This window comes from Nicotiana tomentosiformis, chromosome 6, assembly GCF_000390325.3.
Source record: "Nicotiana tomentosiformis chromosome 6, ASM39032v3, whole genome shotgun sequence".
Taxonomy (NCBI): domain Eukaryota; kingdom Viridiplantae; phylum Streptophyta; class Magnoliopsida; order Solanales; family Solanaceae; genus Nicotiana; species Nicotiana tomentosiformis.
The window spans coordinates 122,033,330-122,049,168 of NC_090817.1; the positions used below are offsets into that span (position 1 = coordinate 122,033,330).

At 34.3% G+C, this 15,839-nt stretch overlaps 2 protein-coding genes across 2 annotated transcripts; both read right to left on the reverse strand.

The window, feature by feature from the left end:
• Nucleotides 1-635: 635 nt before the first annotated feature.
• LOC138894679 (uncharacterized) lies at nt 636-1,541 on the reverse strand. Its single transcript, XM_070179397.1, has one exon. The coding sequence runs from the start codon at nt 1,539-1,541 to the stop codon at nt 636-638; it is 906 nt and encodes a 301-aa protein (XP_070035498.1).
• A 10,575-nt stretch (nt 1,542-12,116) lies between these two features.
• Nucleotides 12,117-15,703, reverse strand: LOC104108219 (immune-associated nucleotide-binding protein 9-like). Its single transcript, XM_070179398.1, has 5 exons — nt 14,246-15,703; nt 13,720-14,000; nt 13,137-13,301; nt 12,915-13,022; nt 12,117-12,329 (listed from the first exon to the last, which is right to left on the reverse strand). The coding sequence occupies exons 1-5, from the start codon at nt 14,469-14,471 to the stop codon at nt 12,117-12,119; spliced, it is 993 nt and encodes a 330-aa protein (XP_070035499.1). The 5' UTR covers nt 14,472-15,703.
• Between the last annotated feature and the right edge of the window lie 136 nt (nt 15,704-15,839).

The following is a 15,839-nucleotide window of genomic DNA, read 5'->3' on the forward strand; positions in this document are numbered from 1 at the left end:
TCTATCCAACATTTGGTCGAGAAATGGCAATGGAAAATGGTCTTTGCGGGTCACTTTGTTCAGCTTTCTATAATCCATGCATACCCTCCAACCGGTGACAGTTCTTGTGGGGATCAATTCATTTCTATCATTTGTGATCACAGTCATGCCCTCTTCTTTGGGATACATTATACCGGCAAAGTCCATGGACTATCAGAAATAGGGTACACAACCCCTGCATCTAGCCACTTGATGATCTCTTTCTTGACTACCTCTTACATGGCCTCGTTCAACCTCCTTTGATGTTCCACGGAGGGTTTGGCATCTTTCTCCAATATGATTTTGTGCATGCAGAAGGCGGGGCTTATATCCCGAATATCTGCTAATGTCCAACCTATTGCCTTCTTCCTTCTTTGAAGCACCGCAAGGGTGGAATATACATGCACATTAGTTAAGCACGAAGAAAGAATAACAGGTAATGAGGAACAAGGGCCTAAGAACTCATACCTGAGGTATGAAGGCAAGGGCTTCAACTCCAATGTTGGTGGCTCCTCGATTGAGGGCTTTGTTGGCGGAGTTTTCCGGTTCTCAAGGTCCAGGGAAAGTTTACGGGGTCCATATGTGTAGGATCCCATTCCTTGCAAAGCATTTGCACATCATATCAAGCCTGCCTTCTCATCATCCTCATGACTCAACAACACAGCTTCCTGAAGGTCTTCCACATTGATCATAGCATTCATGTCATCAACAATCACCTCTATCACAAGATCCACAAAAGAGCATACTTCATTGCTATTAGGCTGCCTTATTGACTTGTATACGTGGAACATAACCTTTTCATTTCCCACCCGGAAGGTGAGCTCCCCAGCTTCTACATCAACCAATGCCTTCGCTGTTTCTAGGAAAGGTTTCCCCAATATGATTGGCACCTCATAGTCAACCTCACAGTCGAGTATCACAAAATCTGCGGGAAGTATGAACTTGTCGATCCGAACTAGCACATCATCAATTATCCCCAATAGCCTCCTCATTGTTCGGTCCGCCATTTGCAACCTCATGGAAGTAGGTCTTGGTTGCCCAATCACCAATGTTTTGAACACAAAATATGGCATCAAATTAATGCTTGCTCCCAAATCGCACAAGGCTTTGGCGAAATTGGCACTACCGATAGTGCATGGAATTGTAAAGGCACCGGGATCTTCTAGCTTTGGATCCATGGAATGCACAATAGCACTCACTTGATTTGTCATTTTGATCGTCTCACAGTTCATTGACATCTTCTTTGTTACCAAGTCCTTCATGAACTTGGCATATCCCGGCATTTGTTCTAGAGCTTTAACTAAAGGTACATTTATGGACAAACTTTTCATCATATTAATGAATTTATTGAATTGGTTCTCGTTGTTTTGCTTTGCAAGCCTTTGAGGATACGGTGGAGGAGGCCTTGGCAAAGGGGCCTTGGCTTTGGGCACTACCATTTCTGGTATGTCTATCACATGTTCCCTAGACGGCTTCACATCATTTTGTGTCTCCTCCACGTTATCATCAATGTCTATCTTCATCATTCACATTCGCATCATTGGCTTAGATCTCATCATCTTCTTGCACAACCAAATCATCATTCACAATCTTTCTTGAATTGGAGGTACTTGCATATCCACCTCTACCGCTTCTTGTAGTCACCGCCATAGCATGGCCTGTATTGTTCCCACCCTTCGGGTTTACTACCGTATCACTTGGTAGTGACCTCTTAGGGCAGGTATTCAATGCTTGAGAAATTTGACCCATTTGCACTTCCAAGTTGCGGATAGAAGTAATGTGAGAGGCTATTTTGGCATCGGAGTCGGCATTTCTTTCCATCATTTGCTTGAACATACTTTCTATCCGTCCCATCTCATTGTTGGAAGAACTTTGCCCTTGTGACGGATATGGAGGCGGGTTGTTAGGTTGTTAATACATCGGGGGCCTTTAAGGGCCCGACCCCCGGTTCCCTTGATTATTGTTGTTCCAACCCCCTTGGTTTCCATTGCCTCCCCAATTACTATTATTGTTGCCACCCCAATTGCCTTGGTTATTTCCTTGATTCCCCCAATATTGATTGTTGTTCCCCCAATTGTTCAGATTGTTGTTATTGCCACTATTCCAATTCCCTTGGCTTTGGTTACCCCAATTTTGATTGTTTCCATGTGATCTCCATTGTTGTTAATTTGGAGCACTGCTCCGTTGACCTTGGTAATTGTTCACATATTGAACCTCTTCACTTTGATCGTCATAAGCGTCATCTTGGTCGTAACCACTACCATTTTGCTCAAATTGATCCTGATTGTGTTGAAATTGTTGACATCTTTGTCTCCTCTTGTTAACCATTACATTCACTCCTTCCATGGAATTTACTTGCTTTGACCCCTGAACCTGCTGAAGTTGTGCCTTGGCTAACTGATTCATGGTAGTTGTCAACTCTGCTATGGCTGGTCCGTGATCATGGAGTTCCTTGTGAAGGTGGATAACATTAGGGTCACCCTGAGGAACGTTGGCCCGACTTTGCCAAGCTGAAGAGGTGTCCGTCATCTCATCTAATATTTCACATGCTTCTGAATATGGCGTGTTCATGAAGTTACCCCTTGCGAGCTGATTCACCACACACTGATTAGTTCTGTTGATACCCCTATAAAAGGTTGTTGGATCATTGCTTTAGTCATATCGTTATTGGGGCACTCTTTGACCATTGTCTGGTACCGTTCCCAAATCTCATGTAACGGTTCATTTGGCTCTTGTCTAAAAGCAAGGACTTCATCTCTCAATGTTGCCATATGTCCCGGAGAAAAGAACTTTGCTATGAACTTCTCGGCCAAATCATCCCAAGTGGTGATGGAATGGTTGGCTAGCCTCTCAAGCCAATCCAAAGCCTTCCCTCTAAGTGATAAAGGGAAAAGCCTTAATCTCAAAGCGTCCTCAGATACATTCGTCTGCTTGTTCCCACATCATGTGTCTACAAAACCTTTGAGATGCTTATATGCATTCTGATGTGGAGCTCCGGTGAAGAAACTCATTTGTTCTAATAGAGTAACCATGACATTGGTTATTTGAAAATTACCAAACCCGAATTTGGGGCGGGACAATTGCACTTGCGTAGCCTTCATTGGGCAACACCCGGTGTGCTGCCCTTGGAGGAGGTGGGGGAAGGTTTGGAACGTTGTCATGAGACGGGCGGCCTCTTCTTTGTACTTGAGGTTCAAGATGAACCTCGTCCACTTCATTTTCATCTACCTCCTCCCCCTGAGGAATATGTCCGAGGACTTCGTTAAGAGCCATTTGGTACCTAAAAGCAATTGACACACAAAAATTAGAAAAATAAAAGGAAAGAAAAACAAAACACACAAATAGTTAGATATATAGCTAAGACCATCTAACTCCCCGGCAACGGCGCCAAAAATTAATCTGGTCCAAACCTACACCACTATTGAGTAGCGAGGATGGTCGATGTAGTTTTACCCAACAAGGTCGGGATCGATTTCCACAGGGAGTTAATTGATTCGAAATTAGGTATTTATCTAAATCTAGTTGTGTGTGTTGTTCCTAATTTCACTTCCAAACATGATGGTGTTGATTCTACTTCTATTTTTATTTCTATTGTATGCTAAGATTAAAGCTAAGTACAATATTTTTTATGTTGGTTTTCAAGTATTTAAAAGGACTAGGGTAGTGACTTTCGCCTAGGTGGACATCTAACGGGTAGTAAGAATCTAGGGCAAGCTTGATTAATTTGGGACTGTAATATAGCCATCACACCCAAGTACTCACTCTATATCTCTCGATAGTTTGAGTGATTTTGCCCAATTTGGCTTTCTCAAGTCCAACTGGGTATTCATGCAAGTCATGTGCTATTAGCTAAAGTCGGGTATTACTATCTCTAGGTTTAACCCTTTAATTGGGGCTATCAATTTCTTGAGTTCACTCCAATTCCTTGTTAGCCTAGTTTTTCCAGACTTAATCCCTCTTTCTCAAGAAGAAACCAAATCATAAAGGCATGAATCAGAGTTTGCAACCACTAATTCTATAATTCTAGCAAGAACTAGGCTAAATATCACTAACCCATAAATATCCAAGCCCTAAAATTCAAGACCCATTAAATACTCACACTAGGACTGTGTCACAACCTTAGCTATGGGTCTAGCTACTCATAATAATAGTAGAAATCAAAGATAAGGAGAAGATATAATCCATAATACTAAATTAAAAGATGAAAATCTAATGTTATAAAGTAAATCTTGTACAAAATTGCCCAAAAAGAAAAACCTAGACGTCTCACGCGCTCAGCAAAAAAATAACATAACCTAGAATTGACAAAAAGATCTATTTATACTAAGCTGAAATTTTCGGACAGAAATACCCCTGCGGAAGTTTCGCGGCCGCGTAATTCTGACCGCGGCCGCACACTTGCTTTCGCGGCCGCGTAATTCTGATCGCGGTCCGCGTTTCTTCACATCTGGACCTGGGTTGAACCTTGTTTTGCGGACCGCGTAATATCTACCGCGTCCACGTGAGAGACTTCCGCGGCCGCGTAACTTTGACGCGGACCGCCTTTCTCATTTTTGCTTGAATTATACACTCTCTGAACCTTAGCAACCGCAGTCCGCGAAATTCCCTTTGCGGTCGCGCTGGTACTTTCGCGGCCGCATCTTCTTGTCGTGGTCCGCGTTCATGTTTGTGCCTAAAAAATTATCTCTCTGATTCTTCATATCGCGGACCGTGAAATAATATCCGTGTTGATACTTTTGCGGCCGCACTTTTTTGTCGCGGTCCGCGTTCCACACCTCTTGGCCCAGTTTTGATTTTTGTTCAAGTTTTGACTCCTTTATAAGTTGATTATGGTTCCTTTGGCTCATTTTGAACAATCCCTGCAAGCAATCATATTAAGTTAGTTTTCAGGAATACCTTCACGCATTTTTGGTCCAAAACACAAGTAAAAGAGAGCAATTAATAGGCTAAAATCCCTACTTATCAATAAACATCCAACATGACAAATTCAAATAGAAATTTAAAGAGAGGATGAACCTTTATTGCTAAAATTTCCGGCAGGTATAGTGAAGAGAAGCTCCAAAACAGCAAAAATCAAAAAAAAATAGCGCTTAACCAGAACCTCAAACGACGGAGCTCTAACGCGACTTCACCGGCGTTGGCTTTTGACGGTATTTTTTGGGGCTGATTTTGGGTGCTTTGAAGCTGGATTTTGGGGTTTTTTGGAGTCTTAAACGGGATGATGAATTGCTGGATTTTTCGAAAGAAAGAAGAAGAAAGAATGACACGAGTAAAAATTCTCTTAGCGTAGAAGAAGAAAAAATATTCTCTCCATTCCCTCCTCTCTCTTTTTTTTTCTTCGTTCTTCCATTCTTTCTCCTCACATTTCTCTTCTATTTAAAGAAAAAAATTAGGAATTTATTCAGATTTGTTTAATTATTGTTTTATTATTTTTTAATTAAATAAAATTCTCACTTCTCATTTTTTTTTAAAAATAATAATAATAATAAATTCCTCACTTTCCTTTACTTTTATTTTTTAATTTATCACTTTTTACTTTTATTATATCTAAATTCCCACTTTTTTTACTTTTCTTTTTTTATTTTCCACTTTTTTTATTTCTTTTTTAATTTCCACTTTCTTTTAATTTTTTTTTAATTTCTAGCTACTTTTACTTTTTTTTTTAATTTTAAATTTCTTTTACTTTTTTTTTTTAAATTTCCACATTTTTTTACTTTTTATTTTTTAATTTTCCACTTTCTTTTACTTTTTAATTAAACAATTTCCACCTACTTTTACTTTTACTTTTTAAATCCATACTTCTACTTTTCATATTTTTTATTCTCATCCAAAAATTTTAAAAACTATTTAATTTTTTTTGATTTTATAATTTATTTTATTTTAAAATAAAGATAAAAATAAAAATAAAAATAATATTAATATTAATAATTGATCTTTTAAATTATTTTAAATTTTTACCCTATATATATATATATATATATAAATATAATAAAGCTAAAAAGTATATATTACATTTCTAAAAATATTTACACAGTAGAAGGTGATAAAAATTTAAATATAATAAAAATTTAGGTGCTCACACTAACTATTAAAAGTATAAGGAAAGTTTTGTTTTCCTACGAGGAAACTCCACAACAATTTTTGTATTCTTTGTCCTTTGTATTTTTATAAAAATTTTAAACAGTAAATATTTATTTAAAAGCTTGGTTTTCTATTTTTAAAACTTAGTGTCTATAATTAATTTTTGGAATAGTAAAAAATAGTAATCATTTGTTTGTAATAGGAAATTGATAATCATTTATTGCAAAGCAAATAGAGAAAAGGTAGAAATATCAATAAATAAATAAAATTAATTTTTATTTGACTATTGGTTTCAAGAGTTGTCAAAAAGGACATAAGGAAAAACTAAGAAACGAAAAATAGATATGGCATTTATTCATATTGCTATACCAGATTATGAGTAAGTTGAAGACAACGAAAGCTTTATTAAGGTAAGTCACCAACACTGATAATAATAAATATGAATAAATTTAAACAATAAAAACTAATATATTAATCATGACCACAAAGAAGAAAAAATAAAGAATTTATTACATCAAAAACATTATTTATAAAAATAAAAAAATTGGTTAAGATAGAATCAAATAGTTTGTTATATACATATCGATTTTGAAGAAAAACACACAATCATATTATTTGAGAAATTTTGTACTTTAAGGTAAATTTTCATGCTTCTTTCTTAATGCATTTACCTTCCCCCCCCCCCAAAAAAAAAGTGGGATGAACTAAAAAATAATAATAATAATAGCTCAAAATGCCAATTTAAAGTCACACGACCTTTTTACTCTTCAATCATATAATATTATGTATGAAAAATATAAATTCATTTTAATAGATATTATTAGGTATAATCTCTCCAATTTTTCAACATAACTGTACTCATTAATTAAACATCATATTGTTAAAAATTCTTATGATAAGACACTTAACTAATACATCAAGTTCGAGTACCTAATTTTAGAGTAGATGTAGAGATTATTGTTACAATCTTCTATAAATTAATTTCTTCACCTCAAGTATATTCTGCTAATTAATCTAAGAAAATAGATAATCGCACAACTACGGTAAGTTGGAGGCAAATCCAAAAATCACAAGGAATTAAATTCTCTTGACTCTCGGCTTTCTGCCACTACTCTCCATCTTCATGCTAAAGTAAAACCTTATAATAAGAAAAATGAATATTAATCAAGCTTTTAATCGAACCCTAATTCAATTAGGACTCTTTCATAACCACCATGGGTTTGATAAGCTTGAATTGTCCTCAATAATTTCTCTTATAAACTTGCAATATTCGAGCTTGCCTTTTCAAATTATAGTTTTAGAGAAGCGTAAAGGTTATATAAGAGTTGAAATATTAATGTGAATAACATAGAATATACATAAACACCTTGTGCTTCTATCTAACGGTTTATTCATCACATATGGAAAAGTTATAAATATGACATTTGGTGATTTAAATATGGCGTAATTTCTTCTTTTATCGAGTTAACTAAATAGAATTGGCATATATTATTTCAAGAACTTATACTATATTATAATTTATATTTAGTAGCTAAAATATATTATTTAATAATATTTGTATAATTTTTAAAATTTTATACTCACTGATAGTAGGGTACACGCGCAACGTGCGTACCCTAAGACTAGTTATTTAATATTGAAGGAGGAATTTGATTTTTAAGATAAAGTTGGGGATCGAAATAATTTTTACCCATTATAATTTGATGTAAAACTTGGGTGCGAATAAAATATTTCACTAGATAATGTGACCAAACTTTGATCTTATCCAAACATTTTACGTTTTATTTTTTTTTAAAACCCCACCCATGTTCAATGCCTATAACTTAACTTCGATAAGAGCAAAACTTCCGTTGACCAAAATTTGAAGCTTTAGTCAAACAACTGAAGAACATTGCCCCGGAATCTCGGAAATTTTAGTTCCAAGGTTTTGGTTTTGGTTTTGGTCCCATGTGAATGCAGGACCTTTGACTTCTTTGGATTCACTGAAGAAAGGACATCGGTTTTCTAAAAAGAACATTTTGTTTGTGAATATTTATTTTAAAAGAATAATGGCTTCACTAATCATTTTAATTGAATTTAAATTAGTACTTTTCTGGTGGATCATCTCAAAAAAAAAATATTTACTAAATTAATCTTAATTAATTGTTACCTTGACATATTAAAATATGTAAATAAGAGCAAATTTTGAAAAATTAATTTTTTCTTAATTATGTAAATTGACATTTATATTTGACCAAAATAAAAAAATAAAATAGTCATGGACCGGATGAAGTAATGTACGACAATAGTGGAAGCTTGTGGTGTTTTTGTTGATAATAGAGAGGTGCGAAAATGTGAAAATATATTCAGTTTATATATTCACAAGTACAGGCCACAGGGAATGAGAAAATATTGAGTAATAAACTAAGAATATAGCAATAATAAACGAAACTAACACTCATTTGGTTTAAAATATTCTTTTTGAAAATATTATGTAAAATTAATTTTAAACTAAAACAATTTTGTAAAAGAATACTTTTGTGTGAAATATTATATGTAATAATCTAGTTCGGATTCACCTTCCAAAGCACATGCATATGTTTCTGTTTGCTTTATGAGAAAAGAGAAAAAGTAAAAAGGAAATGTTTTTCACTGAAAGCTAAGCCTTGTGTCATATCACAGATTACAGATATAATCCGTGCAAATTAACAATTATGTCAATCATGCTTCACTTGAAGATGGCACAAAAATTATTATGGTTTGCCTTCCTATTTCCTGTGGAATCTCTCTGCAAATTTCTAAATAGAAAAAATAACTAGAAGTACTTTGGCTTTGTATTCTCTAATTCCCTTTATTAATTATCATCTTATCCACTGAGATTAAAAGAGAAAACATGACACAAAGAGTTTATCTATTATGTCCACGAGCTCATAATACTGCTTTTCTTTTTAATTTTTGATATAATATTTTTGAAAAACAATAGTAACACGCTTTGATATACTCATTACTCCTTTTTTAAAAGCAATAGCACGTGAAGGGAATTTTTATAGCAAATTGGCTGTCTTTTTCAGGTTACTAGTTAACTTATTACGAGTAGTTATATGTAATTATCTTTTACGGGTAAATATTATATTACACCGTTAAACTCGTAAAGAATATGGTGTGCTACACTTTATTGCTACCAATAATGAAAAATGATAAAGGCAATAAAAAGAAAACTGTTGCTCCTTATGCTTGTTCCGCTCAACTCTTCCTTCAGAGCTACCCTTGCCTGAAAGCGGAAGAGGTAGCTTACTAACCTAAAGTAACAAGGTTCTGAAAGAAAGACGAGCCTTAAGGCAACTAAAGCTAGGAAGGTAGGTTAAAGTGACTAGTCTTTCTTATCCGAAAGCAAGCAAGACAACAAGGGAGGTTTTAGGCAACTTGCTGGTTTCGAGATGGGTTTCCTTGCGAAGAAGAAAACACAGAAGAAAGAAATTATCAATCTTGCGATGAAACCAAAGAAACTTTGGTCCCATTACAAGAAATTAAAATGTGATGAAAGTATTGTAAAGATAGGAAGTAGGCTGTTGTTTTGAACAAAGCGTAGATGATTCAAAAACGGACAATGATGGAACAAAAGCAGAAAACTACACTAAAACAGGAAGCAGAGACACAACAAATAGTCAATGCAAAGGCAAATAAGGCAAAACATGGGAACGGGTAAAGGCATGTGAAGCAGTCCAAATCTTGGATACTGTTAACTTGGGACCAATTCCTGACTTTAACCTGCATGTGTTGCTTGGCCTTTAATTTATTTTTTCACGATTACGTATTCAAAGTTTAAATAAATGAAGGTAGAATATAGTTGTACCCATTGCGCCTTAGTTGATACAGATTAGTTGACAGTTGTAAATAGAGGTGTTCGTTGATCGTTACGGTACGGTATTTAGATTTGATTTTTCGGTATTCAATTTTTTATAATGTTATGCCAATATCATACCTAATTAAATTCGATATGGTTCGGCTTTTCACTTTTCGGTTTATTCGGTAAGATAACTTCGATTTGTTCGACTCGAATATTAACTAATGTATATACTGTAATATTCTTAAGTAAGATATTTACGAATATAAAAATAAAAATATTATAATATTGTGAAAAAAAGAATGGAATCCAAAAATGCTAAACCTAGAACGGAGAAAGGTTGGCAACCAAAGAAAAGTGAAAAAGGCAAGTATAGTGGGAAAAGATTATGTTAAAGGTTAAAGGGAATTATAAAAATAAGGGATGTAAAATTTAGAACTTTAATATTTATATTATAATAATGATATGTGTATTATGCAACTTAGTATATATTTTGGTACGGTATCAATATTTTATTTTTGAATACGGAATACCATACCTAATACCAAGTTTTTAACAAAATTTAAGCCCAATACTAAAATACTAAATACCAAATACCAAAATTTTCGGTTTCGAAACGGCAATTCGGTATTTATCAAATTATGCTCAGCCCTAGCTGTAAACCGTGAAATTCAAAAATAGTCATATTTACAAGTGATAATTAAAAAATAGCCACAGTTTCAAAAGTAATCGATATTTAGTCACTTTTCATGTAAAGATAAATATGAACGAAAACACTGTTCAAAATCCGAAAAATATTCCAGCATAATATACTGGAGTTCCAGTATAATATGCTGGTCCAGCATAATATGCTGGAAGTTCATACACATGTGCTCCAATCTCCAGTATACTATGCTGGAACTTTCCGTGTTTGGAGTTCCAGCATAATATGCTGGAAATTCATACACATGTGCACCAATCTCCAGTATATTATGCTAGAACTTTCCGTGTTGCACTAAAATAGTGTCTATTTTTCAATGACTTTGCAAACGATTTTTTAATTATCAATCCGAAAACTGACTAGCCCGTACTATTTGCACCATTTTAGTTGATAGCATACGGTCCATTTAATTATTGGCAGATGTTTAGGTAAGTTATGCCCAATATCAAATAAGAAATTTTGAGATTTTGCTGCATATATAATCCGGCGAAAAGGTTATTTTTTTTTATAGTTCTTTTTTTAGTAAGGTCAAAACTTAAATGGTGACAAATGAAAAGAGAATATATAAATCATTTGTGCTAATCAAGGAGGACATGCAGTTGATACTTGTGGAAGGATTGGTTTAGCCTGTAGATGTCCAAGCAGTGCTCATTTAGTTTGGGGTATTATCGATTTTAGCACGTGCCAAAATTATTTACATCGGTAGTCGAAAAAGAGTAAAATTTATATAATTTTTGTATATAAGATACGGAATATATATATATATACACAAATATATATATATATATATATATATATATATATATATATATATATATATTCGGCTATTATTTTGAGAGCGGCTATAAAGTATCTACGTGAATTTTGGGTCAAGTCACCAAATTAAACGGGACAATTAATTACTAACACGAGTAGACTTGATCATATATTATGAAATAGAAGAATGGTGATCTTGTAGCAGTGGGGACATGATGGAATCCGCTAAGAACGAATTAAAATAGGAATCAAAAGAAGTGATCCTTTATGTAATATGATAGTGTAAATATTTAATTTTCAATATTAATGTTTACTACACAACAATTTTTAGAAAAGCCTTTAAAGATTGTAACAGAATTCGAAAGCCTTCTCACTTCTAATATCAAGATCTTAACGACAAAAAGCCACTGGAAAAACCAAAAACACAACTGCATATCATGACATAGATTAACGAATTAAAATACGCCAGTTCACAAGTGCATACAAGCAACAAAATAAAGGAAAGATTTAGAGATAAAATTATGAAAATACTGCGAGTTCTCTAAAGACTCTTGAAGATAAATGACACAAAAAGCTTAAAGATATTCACGTTCACCATTTGCAAAGTAATGCGTTCAAGTAATAAAAAAAGTCATTAGACATCACACAGCAAACAAAAACAGTAACTAAAGAGTTGGCAAAACATAGACTCAATTAGAGATGAGTTTCCAAAAAGAAGCACATATATATATATCAGATTTATAAAATATGGCAGCGTTTCTCATTCATACGACGGTTAGCTTCCTCAGTATCCCGTTGAGCACTGTCCAAACGTTTTCTGAACACGCGAATCTCATCCTCAAATTTGGATTGAGCATTTTTAGCTTTCAGTTCAGCTACTACCCTCTCAGCACGCTCCGTAGCCAATTGCTCTACAAGCCTTTGCGTGACCTCCATCAGCTTATTCGTAACCTGTCAAATACCGTGATGCCAGTGGCGAAACCAAGAATTTCCTCAAGGTGTTCAAACTTAAAAAAATGTTATGTACCTCTAAAACCTGATATTTTATATATATATGCAGTGTAATTTTCTGACAAAGAGCGGTCAATTGACAACTCTAACCAAAGAGTGGCTTCTCCTCTGCATGATGCACAGGCTCCGCTAGAAAATCTAGACTTATAACTTAAATGGATACTGAATCTGATGTTTCTAATCAGGATCGACCTAAAAGCAAATTTTAAAGGATTTCCAACTTAACAAAAATTAGCTTCTAGTACAAGACGTCTGCAATATAACTACGTACATTGGGGGCAGCGAGTGTTGGAAATGATATCAGCAATTAAAGAAATCTAATAAGCAGTCTGCACAAGCTTGAGATTTCAAGTCATTTAACAAATTCCTGTTCTCTGATAAATATGGAATCTATTTTCAACTTATTCTAAACAAGATAGCATTGTTTGACTACGAACAGATACAGAAATCAAACATTCATTTTCTATTGATAAACACATGTTTTCAAATAGAAAAAAGCAAAAGTTTTTCAGCAATGATACATACCTCTACAGTTAGTCCCGTATATTTCTCCTCATAATACTTTGGAATTGGTTCCGTCGTTTCATTTTTCTCGTGCACAGCATCACCAATCAAGTAACTAATCCTCATGGCCTGATTATGAAGTTTCATGTTCAATATACCAACAAACGTTATTAGTCACATTCCTTGTAAAGTACTAACAAGGATAGTTAAGAATATAATCCAACCGAACTATTAAATACATACCTGTAATTCCTTGAACAATTCATTTGTATATAGTACACCATCATTCTTCTCCAAAACCAAATTCACAAGTGAAAGAAGTTCTTTCTGTTGTTTGGCTTTCTTTGTGGGATCTTTAGTCTTGTTGTCAAAAAGTACTTTCCTATTATCACACAGCTTAAGAGTTTCCTGTGAGGGTAATACAAATAATACTTCAGAACAACCTTTACAAACAGGACAATTTTCTCAACCATATGCAGTCAACACCAACAACAACATCAACAACAAATTCAGTGTAATCCCGGAAGGGTAGTGTGTACGCAGAAGGCAGAGAGGCTGACGCTCGACTTAGAAAACCATATGCACAGTCACAGTGTGAAAATGCTAGACATTACAAACCAATGAGAATTCTTCTCAAGCAGAATCAATATTCAAAAATAAAGATTTCGCCAAAATGTGGGAAATCGCCATGAATGGATCAGAACGACGAACCCTCTTTGAACAGATGAATGCAATGTAAACACATTAGATTCTATAAACTGTCAGCTAATTCTGAAGGCTAGGGTGCAAATATATCTGAGAAAACAATGTATGCACATAATCTTACACTTAAAGGCTCAGGGCAGTCACAGCCACCTAAGTAACCGTCCAAAGTCTCATCACTTTCTTCAAGCTCATCTCCTCCGGTGAAGACTACAATCATGTAATCACTAATTTTGTTACCAAAGAACTCCTGAAAGCTCTGCACCGCGGCTTGCTCTTCTCTAGAAATCCGAGTTCGCACAGACAAAACTAAAAGAACAGCGTGGATCCCATCCTTGGCCAAATCCATGCACTTAACAATTTCTTTGCCAATAACTTCAGGCTCACCAGAAAAGTCAAACAACCCTACAATTCCAACAACCTTAGCAATCAGAAATTTCACAGATTTCTTGAAGAATACATCAATAACAACAACTATGCCTCAGTCCCAACTGCCAAGCAAGTTGGGATTAGCGATATGAATCCTCGTTCCTTTCATTAAACTCAATTCATCATCTATCATTAATTACCAAAATAAAATAAAAGTACAAGTAAAAAAAGATACATATGCTAATCAAGTTCATTATAGCTTTGAAAGGAGTTGGCTATACCAGGAGTATCGATCACATTAATAGTCAGTCCATCGTCTAATTGAGCACTCTCAAGTTCACAAGTACTTGTAACACCAGAAGAACTGTACTTTGACGTGAATTCTTTTTTTCCAATAATGCTATTGCCTGTCGCACTTTTTCCATTACCGGTGCGGCCCAGCAGAACTAGTGTCCGAGCTTCATTTTTAGTAAATTCCCAATCATCATTAACTGCACTTCCACCCATTTATCGTTCTGAATCAAACTATACCTACAACAAAGGACGCGGTCAGAATAAAGGATGAAACATCAGAAGAAATACATCATTAACAGAAACACAGTAAAACTAGTGTCATGTGAGTTCTGAACATACAACTGATAATACAAGAATGAGAAATATACTGTTTAAGTGTTTAAGAGAAGATTAAGTTCTCATACAATAGACTAGGATGAGTTTAGTATTTACATTTTCCTGGCATTTCAAAGCTTAAGACAACTACAAATTCAGTATAATATAAGTTGAGCAACAACATATATATACATAAGAGATGAAACTCGAGGTAGGAATCAGATGTGAGATTAATCCTGATGTTAAAATATGCCTACTAGCTACAATAAAAACCTTTAGGATGAATTGTTCGAAATGAATAAATGGTATTCAAAATCATATTGGAATAAAATCCTAGTGCAGGTAAGAACTTTTCACTTGGTTTGGTTTGGGATTATAAAAAGTGGTAAGTTTCAAGAGTAAATAAAAAATGAGAGGTTCTCCTTATTTTGCAAGAACGTAACACAGGCTACCCTAAAAATAAATTCAGCTTAATCTAAAACGGAAGGGGGAAAAACCCAACCCCACAAAAACAAAACACTCAACCAAAAAGAAAAAGGAAAATATCATACTAGGTAAGTGAATAAAGCAAGGAAGACACTAAATTACAACTTACCACCAAACTTGCACACTCCATGCGAAAAAAAGAAATACATTTAGCGTACGACATAAAAATATGCTAGCAACCTCATGGTTTAATGGGGTCGAAAAACAAAACCAAAACAGAAGCAAAAACAAACAGTATGTTAACGTGCACAGATTTTAAACATTAAACCATGTTTTATACACTAATAAAATAGGCTAAATCCTCCCAAAAAAAAACTGTTTCTCCAACAAATAGAAACAAGAGTTTGAGCAAAGAGGCAGCAGTTTGCTAACCGTGACAAAGAGGCTGCAGTTTGGAATAGAGAGAGTTTGAGCAACGGATGAGAATAAATAACAACTTAATTTATTGGTAAAAGAGAGTTTTTGTGGCTTTTCATTCTCCAATCCATTGACATTCACTTACGATTTACGTAAACAGTTTCTACCTCGGGACACTTAATAGTCGCGCTTTGAATGTTTTATTGAGTTCATTGCATGTTTTCAATTTATTTTCTTGTAACAGTATTTATACATTCATTATATAATATTATACATGACTTAATATAACGTTGAATGTATAATATTGTATTAAAAAATTTGGATTTTGTCTCCTACGAATTCCAACTCATGAAAAAATCATCAAATAACTAAAATTTTCATTGAATAACTTTAAATTTTGATCACAACTTTCAAATGATATCC